Genomic DNA, 18700 nt, shown 5'->3' with positions numbered 1-18700 from the left:
ATCCCTTCAGTGCTTCACACAACTGCTGGTGAAGAGAGATCACTAGAGGCGATCATAGGGGCCATTGAACACGACAACGGGGTCATCGGTGACAACGGGGTCGATCTACGGGTAAGGCAACGGGACTCATATTTTAGTCAATTTTACATTCCAAGTGAGAAAATGGTGCACTTTTTAGTTAGCAGTTTTTTAAGTGCTCAACGTACATCAACCCCTTATTTTCATCGTGTTTTTTGCTTGACAAGACGAACAACTCGTAAACATATAGTGTTTGTTTGATTTTTAAAACAAAATGCCTTGATTCGCAACGCTCATGCATCTTGAAGGTACTATCATTTGTGGAAAGTTATCAGCGCTGTGTGAATCGTTCGACGGTCATACGCACATTGTAATTGTTGACGACTCGCATACAAAGTCTGAAAGGAAATCCATCAATTAGGTAGGTATGACTCCCAAAAACATGAAAAAATGTCCAAGATGTATTAAACATATGCGATAGTTCAATGATCTCCGACGAAGCGTACCATGAATTCGCATCCAGATTTCCGGAAATTCCAAGAAAAGGGCATTTGATAGCACGCTGACGGTGTCTTATCTTATTCTTTAGAGCGAATAATAGCTACTCATAAAGATCACCATTCCTGACCGATAGTGCTATAGGAAGCTATTACCGGCATTGTGGCATAGAGCGCGTGGTGTTGCTCCCGTATAGAATACTGTATATGTATCCGCTAACTCTTATCATTTGCAATACATGCACCTTTTATCTTAAGGTTCTATATGATAGCATTTATGTATTGCTCAACGTCAAGGTACTAAGTCACAGGCCGGAGTTCATAGCATATATGGCGATTTTAATTCCAATTTGATAGTCCATAGAGATTTTCAAAGACAGAATATGTAATTCTTCAACGTTGTGTAGTGCATCACAGGCGAAGGTCAAGTAGATTATAATAGTCACACACAGATAATGGATACATGAATATCTAATTATGCATGTATATATATATATATATATATATATATATATATATATATATATATATATATATATGCATTCATAACTGACCTTAGATTGCTACGTCTTATCTCTTCATCTCTGTGTTTCCACCATGACAACAAACAGGCAGAACAAAACATAAGGTGATGACAGGAGTTCTTGCCTGTCTGCTACTACTCGTAGCGGGATTACACGTTGGTGAGTTTTCAGACTTTGTGTTGAAGTATATGAGACAACCATATAAAAGTTCTAGTACATAGTTCTGAGGAACGTGTATATGAAAAGGGCGCTATATAAGATTGGTAAATAATAATATAAAACAATTTTAAACAATTGTAATTTGTGACCTTTTTTTATCAAAATTTGAAGAGATTATAAGTATCTTCTAAGCCAAGAGTGTTAGACAGGTTCATCTCGACCCGAGCGTAGGGTGATTTGCGGAAACGAGGTTTACCGAGTTTTCGCAAAACAACCTGCGCGAGGTTTGGGATAAACCCATCTTAAACGAGCGGCTATGGAAGATGCCTTTTCACCCACCTCAGTTATACCAAATTAAGATAATTTTTTATTTTTTGCTAATGCTCTTGTATGCGTAGTGAAAATAAATATAATTTTATGCCGACATAAAATGTTTTATGGATCTGCGGGTTGAACTGAATCACCCCTTGCTAAATGTGCGGGTTTAACCGTTTACATCCAAAGCGGTTATTCATTATTGGGCGGTTATTTGGACGCCCAATGTGCTAGTCGTGAATAATATGTTACGAGGATGTCAAACTCGTATTTATTATTAGTTTTGACATTGAATAAATGTCCTTTTCACTGACTGTGGTTTATTATACACGTCTCCCACTTAGTTGAACTTGTCATGGCCAGCCCCTCCTTATTCAGTAGCAATACATAAATGCGTATGGATATGCGATATTTCGTGTTGTTCATGGATATGTGCGCAGTGATTCTGTTTATAGTAAAATCGGTCTTTAAATAGTTCTGAGGAGAGTGAAGCATTATTTCTTGAAAGGGGCGTGAAAACTTTTTTATGGTGACATTCGAAGCGAGAAATAATTAATTAGCATTCTAAATATTGCCACAAGACAAGGTTTCCATGATGCTACTGACGACAGTCTTCAACAAGGGGGTAATTACAATGTGTTGACCATTCAAAAGAAGTTCCATACAGGCATTTTATCTTCGCCCGTGGGCAAGATAAGAATTTCTAGCATGGTTAAATTATTGGATCTACTTATCTGAGATGGGAGAATATGTACACTATAGACGCCAGATGGTCCCAAAATCGGCATGAATGAAAATAGGGCATTTATTAAAGGGACTGTACACCAGATTGGCACCAACAAAAGTTTTTTCTGTAACGAATCTCAGGACAATTATCTAATAGAATGTGTTAAGTTTTGATATCATAATTGTAAAAAAGTACCAAAATGTAAAAAACAAAATGTGCTGGAGACCGGGTTTGAATCCGTGTCGCCAAAATTGCAGTTCAGCGTCGTATCTACTGAGCTACGACGGCTTACTCTAATCCGGTGACATTATTAAGCTATACACCTACCTCGGTAATATCACGTGATAACACCGACTAGCCAATCACGCATAAGGAATAAATTCCACCTGGTAGACATACCCAGTATTCTTTTTTAATGGAAAAATACGAAATAACTGCTAAACTTAAATTTATTGTAAACTATGTAGTACTTTAGTTAGTAAGTTTCAATGCATTGTACACATCGATGCCAAGTTTACGTCAGTTTTCGACAATTTTCATTTTTTCCCCGCTATTTTATCATAAGGAGTACAGCCCCTTTAATGCCATTAAAGTGTTTTTACGAAATATCGTGAAATAAAACTTAAGAGTCAATAGCATGTGTATTATAACATTTCCCGAAAAACATATCTAGGTGGACAAATCGCCCTACTAGAAACATATTATTTTGTAAAAATAGTGCCTTACAAAACTGGTGAAGGGAAGAGAAACAAAAAAACTGTAACAATACATAAGGTTAGAAAATATGAAGAAAAACATGGATGTATTCACAATCAAATATGACATGAAACAGTTAGATCGGCTCATTTCTCGACCTTGTAAACTGACAGATAATTAAACGGAATGTGGTGGGGATGGTGGTGGTGGGTTATGTGAAAACTAAAATTAAATGGTGAGGCTTTAGCCCATGCTAAAAATATATCAGTAATGGCCACAACGTATCGCGCTTGGCTGTTCAGTGCCACTTGAGATAAAACTCAAAGGTGATAGGCTGAGGCAATAATTTATGCGGGAGCTTACTGCTGACATGGTTAAATACCACTACATTAATGTTTGAACAATTCCATAAATAATTTTATGTTATCATAAAATTTCATTTCATCAAAACAAGCCTAGAATTGTCAATCATGCGGCGAGTATAAGGCCGATAATACATCATTTTACATGATTGCAGAATAAACGTAACAATCATGTCGCTGTCTAAGCTGAGTTTCCCCGTTTGAAAATAGCAAATAATGGTTAATAACCAGTTTAAAAAGCGTGGAATGATATTTCCGATTACATTGCAAGTCATGTGATCGTTTCACACACTAAACTGTCAATAACCGTGTTAGTAACTCGCTGGCATTTTCACCTCAGTTCACCGCTTTTAAAAGTTTCCATCGATCAATTTCATCACCAGCATTATTCCGCTTTCTTGCACATGACCGTTCTTCCGTGAAGCCATAAAGTATGTAAGTAAAGCACGTGGAAGTCACGTGATGAGTACAGATAAATACCGACGCTATTTTTAAACTAATTAATTTGGGGGGAAATGCACAAAATTTGCGAAAGATGCATGTGTCGTAAGTGATGTGATACATCAGTAACTATAATTCAATGCGTTGTACACAACGATATCAAGTTTATGTTTTTGTTGTTTATCTTGCAATTGTATCATCTGGCGTCAAGTCCCTTTAATTAGAAATCAAATAAGTAATGCCACCAAACTGAAAAAAAATACCAACATTTTGTTTTCAGAAGTGTTTTGTCTTCCTGCGGGTGCAAAAATCAAGTGTATGGAATGTCGGGGTGTGGTGTTACCATGGTCTTGCACGGGCGTTGTAGAATGCGCATTCGGAGAGGTGGGGATTTTTTTCTAACTTTATCAATCAGTTGACAATGGTAGGGTTTTCAAAATATATGTCGGTTTAAATAGTAAATGACTGAGATGTGGGGAATTTTACAAAACATTTCTATCTTAAATTGTACTTGTAGTTCTTTCTTTCTATGAAAACTAACGTTGTTAAAACGGTGTCTATGTGTTTCAACACTCAGTATTCGAAATGTATCTCAAATGCTTCAATTAATATGTATACTGAAGCCACAGAGCATGCGCGAACTCTAAATAAAACCAACTTATGACAAAATTGAAATGTTGCGGTTGTTTTCAATACTTTTTAATAGTAAGATGACATGAAGTAAAATCCAAATGATTAAAAATGTGTCACTAGCGGAACCGAAGGCGCCTCACCCGTAAAATCGCCCAAGTTTGCTTACAATTTAAATATTTGTTTAACGACCCTGACATTTCAAAGCTGCAGAGTTTTGTATATATATTTATGTATATATTTTTTATCTTCATACCTAGTTTTTGCGGATGTACATAACCTAACTTTGACCTTGGACAATTACATAAATGCAATTTTATGCAAACATAACTCGTACCTTAAGATATACCAATTGTTGTTGTAATTGTTTTGTTTTTCTGGGCAACGTTTTGTATTTTCCATTGCCTTATAACTACTGTTCTTCCGAATGTGTTCACCAAACTTTGTTAATTTTGAGATTTTATGTTGTTTTTGTAATTGTATGTTTTTATTTTCTGACCAATTGGTTAAAATAAGCATCTAGGGGTGGGCGGTTTTGGTCCACCCAGATATGTTTTTCGGACAACTTTTCTAAATTACCTTTTAAATAACTTGATGACAGTTTAAGGCTGCACCGGCATATGTTTAATTTTTGTCTTTTATTATTCCTGCCCATTTCATGTTTCTATACCTCTTTCACACAGTCTCGTCTCTCTGGGCGGCGTTTCCTTTTGGCGGTTTTGGTCCACCCAGATATGTTTTTCGGACAACTTTTCTAAATTACCTTTTGAATAACTTATTAGCAATATTTATGGCATTTTAATAAATGCCCGTTTTTCATTCAAACGGTGTTTGTTTTCCTTCAATCCATACTAGTTCGACTTCCCTGTATATAACGTAACTTTGACCTTGGACAATTACATAAATGCAATTTTATGCAAACATAAAATTATTTATGGCCGTTGTTCAATTTATTTCTGTACGGCCGTGGCACGGGATTTAGGCAATATCTCGGGAATTAGCCATACGGGCACTTTATCCCTTTGACCTTGGACAATTACATAATTTCAATATAGGGGAAACAAAAGTAATAAAAAAATTCGGACTAGAAATTGGTAAACACCCATGCCTATACTTTCAACCAAATATATTTCGGTTCTGAGGGACGGGCGCAAGTCATAAGCTTGCGCCCATGAGTTACGCCCCCTCTTGCGTCAAACCCTGGACCCCCCAATCGGAACTCCTCGGCTAGTATCAAGATATAATTTAAATAAAATAAATAAAATGTAAAGAAAGATCTATAATTCTGACACATGGTAATGCTTTAAATAGTCCTCTCATTGTTTGTTTATGGTTAAAGTGGAGACATACAGTATATTTTGTAATGAAGACTTAAATTTGTATGGCAACTTAAAGCCATATATGGGGATTAAGCGCCAGAAATATTGTGAAGTCTCCCAAAAGACTCAATGCACCTAAAAGGGCTTGGCACAGAAATGAAAGTAAAAATGGGAGCAAAACCTAATTTATCATTGGTTTTACATTGGATTGCATTCCCATGGCTGTTATTACTTGACTAATATTGAAAATAAAATTAAGAGACATGTTGATCCAAACTGTAATTATTCTTGTTTGCATTTTATGGAGTTGGACATAAAAGAGTCATTTGGTGAAGAGTGATCTAAAGGCTAATTATTCAAAATAGATTAAGTATTATTGAAAAAAGTCTGGTATACATTGCTAAAAAGCTTAGTAACCTGGCTAAATATTTGTTTAAGGCTTTTATTTACAAAAAAAAAAATCAGTTGAGTATCTTATCAGTTACTCTTTTGGTGTTGTTGTTTTTAATAAAAAATGACAATTTACTCAAAGATATTGAGACTAATAATTATAGATTTAGACAAGTATAATGTGTAAGGAAACTTCTAATGAGTGGGTTTTATCCACAGCCTAGGAGATAAAGTGAAGCATGATCTGCATTGAACAAATACAATTTTAAGACAAGATCTGTCAACTTAGTGCACCAGTCAATTGTAACCCCCCCCCCACCCCCCCACCCCCACCCCAGGTCCGGGGGAATACTGGGGTTAACCAGGGAAAATGGGCCGTGTTTTTACCTATCAGGTGGCACTGCAGTGCTGGGTGAATGCGGTGGTTTTATCTTCGCTTAAAATATAGAGGGGAATGGACCTTACCTAAAGTCCCTTGGGTGTGGGGGCATTTGGCAGGGATTTTGCCATTGGATCATCCGCGCAGGGTGGGGATTTTAGGCGGGGTTGGCTTTACTGACAGTCAAAGTCCCCACTATTCCCCAGACCTGGGGAGGCCGTGGTTACAATTGTCTGGTGCATATCCACATGAACGTTGTATTGGTACTCTAACAATTGAGCTTACTAAGTGGATAGTCACCGCCCCACTTCAACCCCACAGAACTGTTTACACAAAAAAAATCTGCAGCCCAAACCCAATAATGCTAAAGTAAAGGCATGCATAGATTTCAGCTGGTAAAGCTCACACCCATCCTACCACAATCCACAAAAGTCTGCCGTTGCAATCAATCATTTTACAGAATAGTAATGTTGTTTTAATGGCAAGGCATGGTGTAAAAAATAGCACTGCAAAGTATGAATTAAAACTTACATTTCATAGGGTATTCCTATAACTGTTGAGAAAATGTTGACATTTAGTCCATGCATGCAATTAATCCGATGTATTGATTCATGCATGTCATGAACCGTATGATCATTTCAATGACTGTCAAGTACATTTTCAGTGTGCTCACGATTTTTCTAGAGGAAATAGAGTGCTTCAACTATAAGAAAACATCTAATTATTCATAAAACGAACATTTTTTGAGGTTACAATAAATATTTTCTCTTAAACAAGCACGTTTAATTTAACACAGTCCATTTCCTTGTTGTTACAATGGGCCTTCTTTACGCGGATTGAAAACGGTGTTAATCGCCGGCAGCCGCATCGCACTTTCGTATATCCTTACTACTATTTACGAGGTCTATCTCGAAGCTTGCCGGAGATGGCCGAGTTGGTACGATTGTGGACCCCCCTGTGGGCGTTTTGAGTATAGCGAACAAGTTTACTAAACAACCCATAAGTAGTTTTATGCATGTATGTGTACATGTTTAAAACTACTTGAAATTTCTTTACATTAACAACTAGAGACCAGGGTATAATCTGAATCCCTAACTACCAACTGGTGCATGATATTCACGAATTACCATTTGGAGAATGTACGAATAATAGTCATTCATCGTAACAAACACCTCTAAAAAATCACTATTATTTAAACATTCGGCAGTTGTTTTTTTCGACCATAACCATCTGGCGAATGTACGTATAATATAGTGATTTTAAATAGTGTTTGTTACGAAAGTGCGTATGTGCACATGAATAAAAATATAATAACTGTTTATTTCTTTACATGTGCACCTTTAATCCATAAAATAGCTCTACTGTTTATTTCAGATTTGCGAACTACAAAGGTATACCTCGTCAGTAGGAACTATTTTGTATAACCTGGGGTGCAAAACCGAATCGGTGAGCAAAAATAAACAATTCACTCGTATCATTATATATTTCAGAAATAAAGCTGTTTTTTTTTAGTTTAGTTTTATGAAAGTAAATAGAAATATATATATTCAGGTCAATCCTTCACTATTACTCAAGTTGACTGTAAATCGATATGTTCACATAACATTGTTCTTTGCTGGGCTTGACCTTGAACCCAAGTCTGACAGGGATCTTCAATAGAACATAGCCAATTAAAAGTTGCACTGGTAGTACATTACAGTGGGTCGTTTTAGAAGTGTCAGTTATTGAACGATACACTTCACCACCTTGTTGGTCGGGAAGTCGAGGAGAAGAGGGACATTGAGGCCCGGGGAGAGACTGGCTCAGCGGAAAGGGCTATCGAGGCCCGGGAGGCGAGGATATCATGTATGGAGTGCTGTGACACACCTTTCTGTAATCAAAATGGATGCAACATCACAGGCAAGGGGATAGCAATGCAGTTTTTAATTTTATTATTTTGTTTAAAGGCAAAATATCGTAGGAATCAGTGTATACCTGTTAGTCATGTGCGTTGTCTTTATCAAGCATGATTTTGAAGCATAGATAAAATCTATTCATTTCCAATATTCAAAATAAATTCACTTCAAATGAAAAATCAACAAATGTAAAAAAAAATAACTGTGTGCTTTCTCTTTTACCTACGTTGTGCACATGTTTATTATACTAATTCCCCATAACGTAGCTCCGCTCCGGGTCCACAGAGGCCCATTCTGTTATGCCTGTAACCAAACCCGGGATCCAGACAGATGCGACCATTTCATGGAGTGTAAGGCAAACGAGGTACCGAACCTTTATGAAGGTTATTTATGTGTTTGTATATAAATAACTTTAATATATAGCGTCATTTATTTGTTGCATCTCCTTCGCATTTTTGATTACCGGAGATGGTGTGTGTGTGTGGGGGGGACTACACGAGTAAATGTTTATGTCTACTACGCGAGTAAATGTTTATGTCTGCTACACGAGTAAATGTTTATGACTACTACACGAGTAAATGTTTATGACTACTACACGAGTAAATGTTTATGTCTACTACACGAGTAAATGTTGATGACTACTACACGAGTAAATGTTTATGTCTACTACACGAGTATAAACGAGTAAATGTTTATATGTCTACTACACGAGTAAATGTTTATGTGTCTACTACACGAGTAAATGTTTATGTGTCTACTACACGAGTAAATGTTTATGTCTACTACCCGAGTAAATGTTTATGTCTACTACCAAGTAAATGTTTATGTTTAAGTGAAGAAATTAATGCGATATGTATTTCTTTATAATCCGCAAAATGCACTTAGCTTCCTGACTGTGTACTCAAAATTTTAACAACAAAAAATAAGAAAATAAAAAAAGTATCGTTATTTGGCAATATCTCAAATGCCTTTATATTTAGAGTAACTTAAGGCTCTTAAATAACGTTTACATACATTACATTTTGTCAGTCAATCGGCTTCGATGCTCGCAACTGCTTGATATACGTTGGTATTTAAACCATTCAAAAGCAGTAGTATACAATTATAAAAATGTACGTACAATCAAACGCACCCAATCCAACGACAATCACCGACGTTCATCTTCCAAAGGTTATTGACCGATGCCCATCTCCCTTACCGATTCTCATCTCCCAAACATGCTCATCTCCAAAACGGATATCACCGATTCTTATCTCCCCAACGCTCATTACCGATTCTCATCTCCCCAACGCCCATTACCGATTCTCATCTCCCCAACGCCAATTACCGATTCTCATCTACCCGACATCAATTACCGATTCTCATCTCCCCAACGCCAATTACCGATTCTCATCTCCCCGACGTTAATTACCGATTCTCATCTCCCCGACGTCAATTACCGATTCTCATCTCCCCAACGCCAATAACCGATTCTCATCTCCCCAACGCCAATTACCGATTCTCATCTCTACAACGCCCATTACCGATTCTCATCTCCCCAACGCCCATTACCGATTCTCATCTCCCCAACGCCTATTACCGATTCTCATCTCCCCAACGCCAATTACCGATTCTCATCTTCCCAACGCCCATTACCGATTCTCATCTCCCCAACGCCCATTACCGATTCTCATCTCCCCAACGCCCATTACCGATTCTCATCTCCCCTACGTCAATTACCGATGCTCATATTCCCAACGCCCATCACCGATGCTCATTTCCCCAACGCCCATTACTGATTCTCATATCCCCAACGCCAATTACCGATTCTCATCTCCCCAACGTCAATAACCGACTCTCATCTCCCCAAGGCCCATTACCGATTCTCATCACCCATCGCCAATTACCGATTCTCATCTTCCTATCGCAATCACAGATCCTCATCTCGCCGACGTCATTTAGCGACTCTCTTCTCCACAACGCCCATTACCGATTCTCATCTCCCCAACGCCCATTACCGAGTCTCATCTATCCAACGCCCATTACCGATTCTCATCTTCCCAACGCCCATTACCAATTCTCATCTCCCTAACGCCAATTACCGATTCTTATCTCCCCGACGTCAATTACCGACTCTCATCTCCCCAACGTCAATTACCGATGCTCATCTTCCCGACGTCAATTACCGATTCTCATCTCCCCGACGTCAAATACCGATGCTCATCTCCCCGACGTCAATTACCGATTCTCATCTCTCCTACGTTAATTACCGATTCTCATCCCCCCGACGTCAATTACCGATTCTCATCTCCCCAAAGTCAATTACCGATTCTCATCTTCCCAACGCCTTTTACCGAATCTCATCTCCCCAACGCCAATTACCGACTCTCATCTCCCCAACGTCAATAACCGATTCTCATCATCCCAACGCCAATTACCGATTCTCGTCTCCCCGACGTCAATTACCGATTCTCATCTCCCCGACGTCAATTACCGACTCTAATCTCCCCAACGTCAATTACCGATGCTCATCTCTCCAACGCCTTTTACCAAATCTCATCTCCCCAACGCCAATGACCGATTTTCATCTCCCCGACGCCAGTTACCGATTCTCATCTTCCCAACGCCATTTACCGATTCTCATCTCCCCGACGTCAATTACCGATTCTCATCTCCCCGACGTCCATTACCGACTCTCATCTCCCCAACGCCCATTACCGATTCTCATCTCCCCAACGATAATTACTGATTCTCATCTACCCAACGCCCATTACCGATTCTCATTTTCCTATAGCAATTACAGATCCTCATCTCCCCGAAGTCAATAAGCGACTCTCATCTCCACAACGCCCATTACCGATTCTCATCTCCCCAACGCCCATTACCGATTTTCATCTCCCCGACGTCAATTACCGACTCTCATCTCCACAACGCCCATGACCGATTATCATCTCCCCAACGCCTATTACCGATTCTTATCTCCCCAACGCCTATTACCGCTTCTCATCTCCCCAACGCCTATTACCGAATCTCATCTCCCCAACGCCAATTACCGATTCTCATCTCCCGAACGCCCATTACCGATTCTCATCTCCCCAACGTCAATTACCGATTTTCATCTACCCAACGCCAATTACCGATTCTCATCTCCCCGACGTTAATTACCGATTCTCATCTCCCCAACGCCCATTACCAATTTTAATCTCCCCAACGCCAATTACCGATTTTCATCTCCCCGACGTCAATTACCGATGCTCATCTCCCCGACGTCAATTACCGATGCTCATCTCCCCAACGCCTGTTACCGATTCTCATCTCCCCAACGTCAATTACCGATTCTCATCTCCCCAACGCCAATTACCGGTTCTCATCTCCCCGACGTCAATTACCGACTCTCATCTCCCTAACGCCAATTACCGATTCTCATCTCCCCGACGTCAATTACCGACTTTCATCTCCCCAACGCACATTACCGATTCTCATCTCCCCTACGTCAATTCATGATGCTCATATTCCCAACGCCCATTACCGATGCTCATTTCCCCAACGCCCATTACTGATTCTCATCTCCCCAACGGCAATTACCGATTCTCATCTCCCCAACGTCAATAACCGACTCTCATCTCCCCAAGGCCCATTACCGATTCTCATCACCCCAACGCCAATTACCGATTCTCATCTTCCTATAGCAATCACAGATCCTCATCTCGCCGACGTCATTTAGCGACTCTCTTCTCCACAACGCCCATTACCGATTCTCATCTCCCCAACGCCCATTACCGATTCTCATCTATCCAACGCCCATTACCGATTCTCATCTCCCCAACGCCCATTACCAATTCTCATCTCCCTAACGCCAATTACCGATTCTTATCTCCCCGACGTCAATTACCGACTCTCATCTCCCCAACGTCAATAACCGATTCTCATCTCCCCAACGCCAATTACCGATTCTCGTCTCCCCGACGTCAATTACCGATTCTCATCTCCCCGACGTCAATTACTGACTCTCATCTCCCCAACGTCAATTACCGATGCTCATCTCTCCAACGCCTTTTACCGAATCTCATCTCCCCAACGCCAATTACCGATTTTCATCTCCCCGACGCCAATTACCGATTCTCATCTTCCCAACGCCATTTACCGATTCTCATCGCCCCGACGTCGATTACCGATTCTCATCTCCCCGACGTCAATTACCGACTCTCATCTCCCCAACGCCCATTACCGATTCTCATCTCCCCAACGATAATTACTGATTCTCATCTACCCAACGCCCATTACCGATTCTCATTTTCCTATCGCAATTACAGATCCTCATCTCCCCGAAGTCAATAAGCGACTCTCATCTCCACAACGCCCATTACCGATTCTCATCTCCCCAACGCCCATTACCGATTTTCATCTCCCCGACGTCAATTACCGACTCTCATCTCCACAACGCCTATGACCGATTATCATCTCCCCAACGCCTATTACCGATTCTTATCTCCCCAACGCCTATTACCGCTTCTCATCTCCCAAACGCCTATTACCGAATCTCATCTCCCCAACGCCAATTACCGATTCTCATCTCCCCAACGCCCATTACCGATTCTCATCTCCCCAACGCCCATTACCGATTCTCATCTACCCAACGCCCATTACCAATTCTCATCTCCCCAACGCCCATTACCAATTTTAATCTCCCCAACGCCAATAACCGATTCTCATCTCCCCGACGTCAATTACCGATTCTCATCTCCCCGACGTCAATTACCGATGCTCATCTCCCCAACGCCTGTTACCGATTCTCATCTCCCCAACGGCAATTACCGATTCTCATCTCCCCAACGCCAATTACCGGTTCTCATCTCCCCGACGTCAATTACCGACTCTCATCTCCCTTACGCCAATTACCGATTCTCATCTCCCCGACGTCAAATACCGACTCTCATCTCCCCAACGCACATTACCGATTCTCATCTCCCCAACGATAATTACCGATTCTCATCTTCCCAACGCAATTAAAGATCCTCATCTCCCCAATGTCAATTACCAATGTTCATCACCCCAACATGCTTATCTCCTCAACAACAATAACTGATGATCATATGTATTCTTGTCCAGTTGAATGATGTCCTAAATATCTTGAACCGCTCTTTTTTCTGGTTCACTTTTTTGTGCAACTGTATTCAATAACAATATTTAATATTTAGCATTCATATAATCAACAAGCATTTTCCTAGGTTTGCATGGTATATCGACCACACGAATTGAGTTCCTTGCCAGATGTAATATACAGGAGCAAGTGTGATACATTGCAGGTATGAGTTCATTACTTGAGAACTATATGTCCCCTCTTTTTATTTGATAAAATTTTCACCAAGAAACCACACGTACGTTGCTGATTCAAAAGTCTGGGACATTAATTTTCATATGATTTTAAAAATACATTTCTCTGGTTTAGATGCAATCGGAATTTGTACACAAAAAAATTGTCCCACTCAAATCACCCCGTCAACAGATCAAAACATGTAAAATGGGATATAGGTTTTACACTTAAAAAAGAGTGAGAAACAAAACTTTATTCATTAGTTTTATTTGTTAGCTTTTATATTGTTCTTACATAATCATAAATTTAAGCGACATTCAGGGTTGCCAAGCAGTGATGTCGGCTGGCCACTCGTGTGCCACCTGCTGTGCTGACGATTTCTGCAATACACACTGTGGAGTGAACCCGATACTCCCCACTCTTCCGACAACACCACCGCCACCCACAACCACAACCCCACCCACAACTACAGGTATGTGTGGACACACATTGTGAAGCTGTTTCTGATATCATGACAACACTCATTGAACAATGGTAAATGCCTTGGTGCCGTCCATGCCTATGACTTATTCCAATATCAAGACTGGGCACAAAGTAAACCTGAGTATTAATATTGAAACAGTGACGCAATGGAGTATTGCTCCATTAATAACTTAAGGTATACTTTAATAGTATATCTATACAATTTAAACGAAGAGTGGACATTTTTTCAATGCATATATATATCTCTGAGTCTTGTATAAGGCACTCGAAATAATTAAAATTCATTTTGGATTGTTTGACAGCTGGGGCGTGTAGTGAGCATCACCATTACGACGAAATGTCCCAGCTGTGCCTGCGGATAGTGGAGGAAAGGGTCCTGCCCTTCTTGTACGCAGACTTCTTCTGTAAGGGGATGGGGGACATTCTGGTGGAGATCGACACCCACGAGAAATACATCTTTTTACAGAGCGTCTTGCTTCGACACTCTGGTGAGGCACTGCACATTCATAATCGAACTACGGGATTCCGATAAGGCCATTGGCTGTAAATATGTTGATCTGAAACGCGACACTCGATATAATTACGATGATGAAAACGCAAAATCACGAAACTACGATAACGAAAACGCGACAATAATGCGATATACTATCGTAATTCGTTATATCGTGGTATCTCGTTTTCGTTATCGTACTGTGGCATATTTAACATCGTACTTTCGCGTCATCATAATCGTACTGTCGCGTTATCGTTATCGTACTGTTGCGTTATCATAATCGTGCTGTCGCGTTATCATCATCGTATTGTCGCGTTATCATTATCGTACTGTCGCGTTATCATTATCGTACTGTCGCATTATCATTATCGTACTGTTGTGTTATCATAATCGTGCTGTCGCGTTAGCAATATTGTACTGTTGCGTTATCATTACCGGACTGTCGCGTTATCATCATCTCACTGTCGCGTTATCATTATCGTACTGTCGCGTGATCATAATCGTACTGTCGCATTATCATCATCGTATTGTCGCGTTATCATAATCGTACTATCGCGTTATCACTATCGTACTGTATCGTTATCTTTATCGTATTGTCGCGTGATCAATAACGTACTGTCGCATTATCATTATCGTACTTTGCTTTATCATTGTCTCACTGCCGCGTCATCATAATTATACTGTCACGTTATCGTTATCGTGCTGTCGCGTTATCATTGTCTTACTGTTGCGTCATCATAATCGTACCGTCGCGTTATCAACTTCGCACTGTCGTTTTATCATTATCGTACCGTCGCGTTATCATTATCGTATTGTCGCGTTATCAATATCGTACTGTCGCATTATCATTATCGTACTGCTGTGTTATCATAATCGTGTTGTCGCGTTATCAATATTGTACTCTTGCGTTATCATTATCGGACTGTCGTGTTATCATCATCTCACTGTCGCGTTATCATTATCGTTCTGTCGCGTGATCATAATCGTACTGTTGTGTTATCATAATCGTGTTGTCGCGTTATCAATATTGTACTGTTGCGTTATCATTATCGTATTGTCGCGTTATCATCATCTCACTGACGCGTTATCATTATCGTACTGCCGCGTGATCATAATCGTACTGTCGCGTTATCATCATCGTATTGTCGCGTTATCTTTATCGTACTGCTGCGTTATCATTATCGTCCTGTTGCGTTATCGATCATTATCGTACTGGTGCGTTATCATTATCATATTGTTGTGTTATCATTATCGTATTGTCGCGTTATCATTATAGAACTGTCGCGTTATCAGTATCATTCTGTCGCGTAATCATTATCGTACTGTCGGGTTATCATTATCGTACTTTCGTGTTATCATCATGAGTGAAACGAACGAATTACTAAAGGTATACTCCAACTCTAAAGTTATTCATACTGACGTTGTTTTCATATGAATTCTTAATTAATCATGGCTGCCCATTTTTTCACTGAACTTAAACTTTGCCATGATCAGCTTTGCCAACCAACCAACAGAAGTACTGGATAGGCGCGAGCACCAAGCCTGGCTCTGACGTCTTCCATTGGCAAAGCGGGGCGAGACTTCAGAGTCAGTACTGGGCTAGACACCTGACACTCACATCACACACGGACAGCAGGTGCGCACTGGTCGACGGAACGCAGTTGTACATGTGGAACAAGGATAGATGTACCGCATCACACCATTTCATATGTTCAAGTGCAGGTAAACTTTACAAAGCTTTCGAGGAAAAATCCGTTACATTAACAAAATATCACATGTTAACATGCTTTGACGTCTGTTATTTCGAACATCAATATTTTTTGATAAAAATATATAGCCTAAAATTTCTGACAGAACCGTCAAATGCAGTTATATGCTAGACATTTGGTAGGGGTGAAGAAAAACCAAACAATATAAGGGTAAATAATAGTTATTTATTTAAATGTCATATCAACTGGAACACCTCAGACATAATCAAACATAATTGACAGTCTATCCCGAAGCTTGCCGGAGATGGCCGAGTTGTTACAATTGATGTCATATGTCGCCCAAGCAGAAGTTCATTCCTATCAAATGACTGCGGTTATATCTATTTCAGGTAATTCCAACACGAATACCAGTAGTTCGAGCTTGTTCGGATGATACGCTGACTATCTGGCACAATGTTGATCTGTGATGTCATTTTGATTGTGGAATAAAAATTGACATATAGCATGACTTCAACTTAACGCATGCATAATATTGTTGTTAAGGGCGCTTTTAAGTTTTGTTATCAAGAAAAAACTGACAAAAATACTTGACCGAACAGGCATCATTATAAGCCGAATACAATAAACCCACTTTTACAATGACAAAAAATGAACCGTTACCATGGTTATGTGATGCCGTTGATACTATGCCGGTAGTGGCAGAAATGAGAAAAAAAAACTTATTAACAATTCATTCTTATAGTCACAGATAATCTATTAATATTAAGCATATGTAATATAAAAATCATGTTCCAAATACTGTTCTGAGGATTTGTTCCAATTGCGAGTTCGCGAGGTCCCTAATAATGCCGTCAATCACTCGGAAGACTCCGTCTGTCGTGTCCAGAAATATGCCAGCCAGTGCATGTAACTGCCAGTCACCCGGCCCAGGGGTGTGCGTCTGTCTGTACGAGGCAAATAATACCCTAGCATTGTTAATGTAAGTCAGCATGAATATACCAAGAAATGCTGTGGCTATCAAGCTTCCAACATAGAAAACGTGAAACATAAGCGAATATAGGACGTGCTTCAACTCGGACAGAATAACATTGAAACCTGCTCGTCGATTCCTGATGGGCGGCCATAGCACACTCTGCTCCTTCAAGAATATGTACTTAAATACTCTAAAGGTACACAGTTGTCTCACCAAAGTGTATAAGAAATAAATCAAAACTACTTTGCAGATGTAGATATCGTTGATAGACAAAACATTCCACGTATTTATATAAATACACGTACACAACGCAAAGCTGGTCAAATGAACGTATTTTTGAAAAACGTCCGATTTGCCACCCGATTCCGTAATCATTATTAAAGGTCCGACAAGATACAACATAATGAAGTATTCCAGTGTATTTCCAGACCTATTAACGATGCTCACGTTCACACTTTCTCCTCTCTGTTGATCAATATTCGTTAACGTTTGAGTTTCCATATCCGCGGCTGGCCGTTTGTGTGTATTCAAAAACGCTCCGTTGTTTGCAGGCGCACGTTGTTTCCGCCGTCGCCGTCTCCTCGGTATGGAGAACACGTGGTCAGGCTCCGCAGTCTGGGTCTCGGCGTCCCTGGTTACCGCCACAGCCCTGGCTAGGCTAATGCGATGGGCGTTACTCTCTACAAGGGCCTGGATAATGTAGCTTCTTGGAAAACCAGAAATATGTGCATCACCAAGTTTTGTTCTCTTTCTGCACACTGGACAACTCACGTGACCCAGTTTCTTGGATGCGTTACGTCGTTGTCGTTGATCTTTTACGTAGGAAACCAAGCAGTTTTCACAGAACATGTGCTGACATGGCAGCACGCGCGGACACACGAATATTTCCATACATATGGAACACGTTAGTAAATTGCCCAAACTCATTGGCATTATAGATTTAAATCGTTGGTTTTACTTTACCGTGTCTTTGGTAGGATGTAATATCATTCCGAATAGCGAAGTTACTAGGCTCAAGTCTTTAATGTATCGAAGTATCGATAGCAAAGCTTATCTACTCAATATTTTTATTAAATCAATGTTTTTGGAAACAATAGGGCCTTGAGCGAGTATTGGCGATCACTTGAGAAGCATATATAGTTTTAACTGTATAAATATGCTATGTGCTCTGTGAATACCAATAAGAAAATTATTGGCCAAGCTCAATGTATGAGAATTGGTAAACAAATCGGGCATGTATAGTTTAAACGAGGCATTTAAAAATCATACCCAAGTGCACTTGCCTTTCGAACGGACTTGACACATATTGGTACTTAAATGTATGTAACACAAATATTCCACGAAGGAAGAGTGTTTTTTTTACAGGATTAACATTTTATTTCTAATGGTAGACCTAC

General features: G+C 39.9%; 1 protein-coding gene across 2 annotated transcripts; it reads left to right on the top strand.

The window, feature by feature from the left end:
• Positions 1-1101: 1101 nt before the first annotated feature.
• LOC128223752 (uncharacterized) lies at positions 1102-16832 on the top strand. 2 transcript variants are annotated; one of them, XM_052933116.1, is made up of 10 exons: positions 1102-1198; positions 4020-4123; positions 7832-7903; positions 8170-8356; positions 8619-8716; positions 13560-13637; positions 13967-14117; positions 14431-14616; positions 16116-16343; positions 16720-16832. In XM_052933116.1, exons 1-10 carry the CDS (start codon positions 1147-1149, stop codon positions 16761-16763), a joined length of 1200 nt encoding a protein of 399 aa, XP_052789076.1. In that variant the 5' UTR covers positions 1102-1146; the 3' UTR covers positions 16764-16832. The 2 variants fall into 2 exon arrangements, with proteins under 2 accessions (XP_052789076.1, XP_052789085.1); XM_052933125.1 differs by lacking the exons at positions 1102-1198; positions 4020-4123 and adding an exon at positions 5584-5664.
• Positions 16833-18700: the final 1868 nt, after the last annotated feature.

Source organism: Mya arenaria, chromosome 2 (assembly GCF_026914265.1).
Source record: "Mya arenaria isolate MELC-2E11 chromosome 2, ASM2691426v1".
Classification (NCBI taxonomy): Eukaryota; Metazoa; Mollusca; class Bivalvia; order Myida; family Myidae; genus Mya; species Mya arenaria.
Note: the sequence above shows the minus strand (reverse complement) of the source record. Positions and strands in the feature narration are given on the sequence as shown.

What these genes read in the sequence shown, in the direction of transcription:
- LOC128223752 (XM_052933116.1), top strand. Translation starts at nt 1,147, where the DNA reads ATGACAGGAGTTCTTGCCTGTCTGCTACTACTCGTAGCGGGATTACAC. An exon ending in TGGGGTGCAAAACCGAATCG is followed by an intron (nt 7,904 to 8,169) that starts GTGAGCAAAAAT and finishes GGGTCGTTTTAG; the next exon opens with AAGTGTCAGTTATTGAACGA. An exon ending in AACCCCACCCACAACTACAG is followed by an intron (nt 14,118 to 14,430) that starts GTATGTGTGGAC and finishes ATTGTTTGACAG; the next exon opens with CTGGGGCGTGTAGTGAGCAT.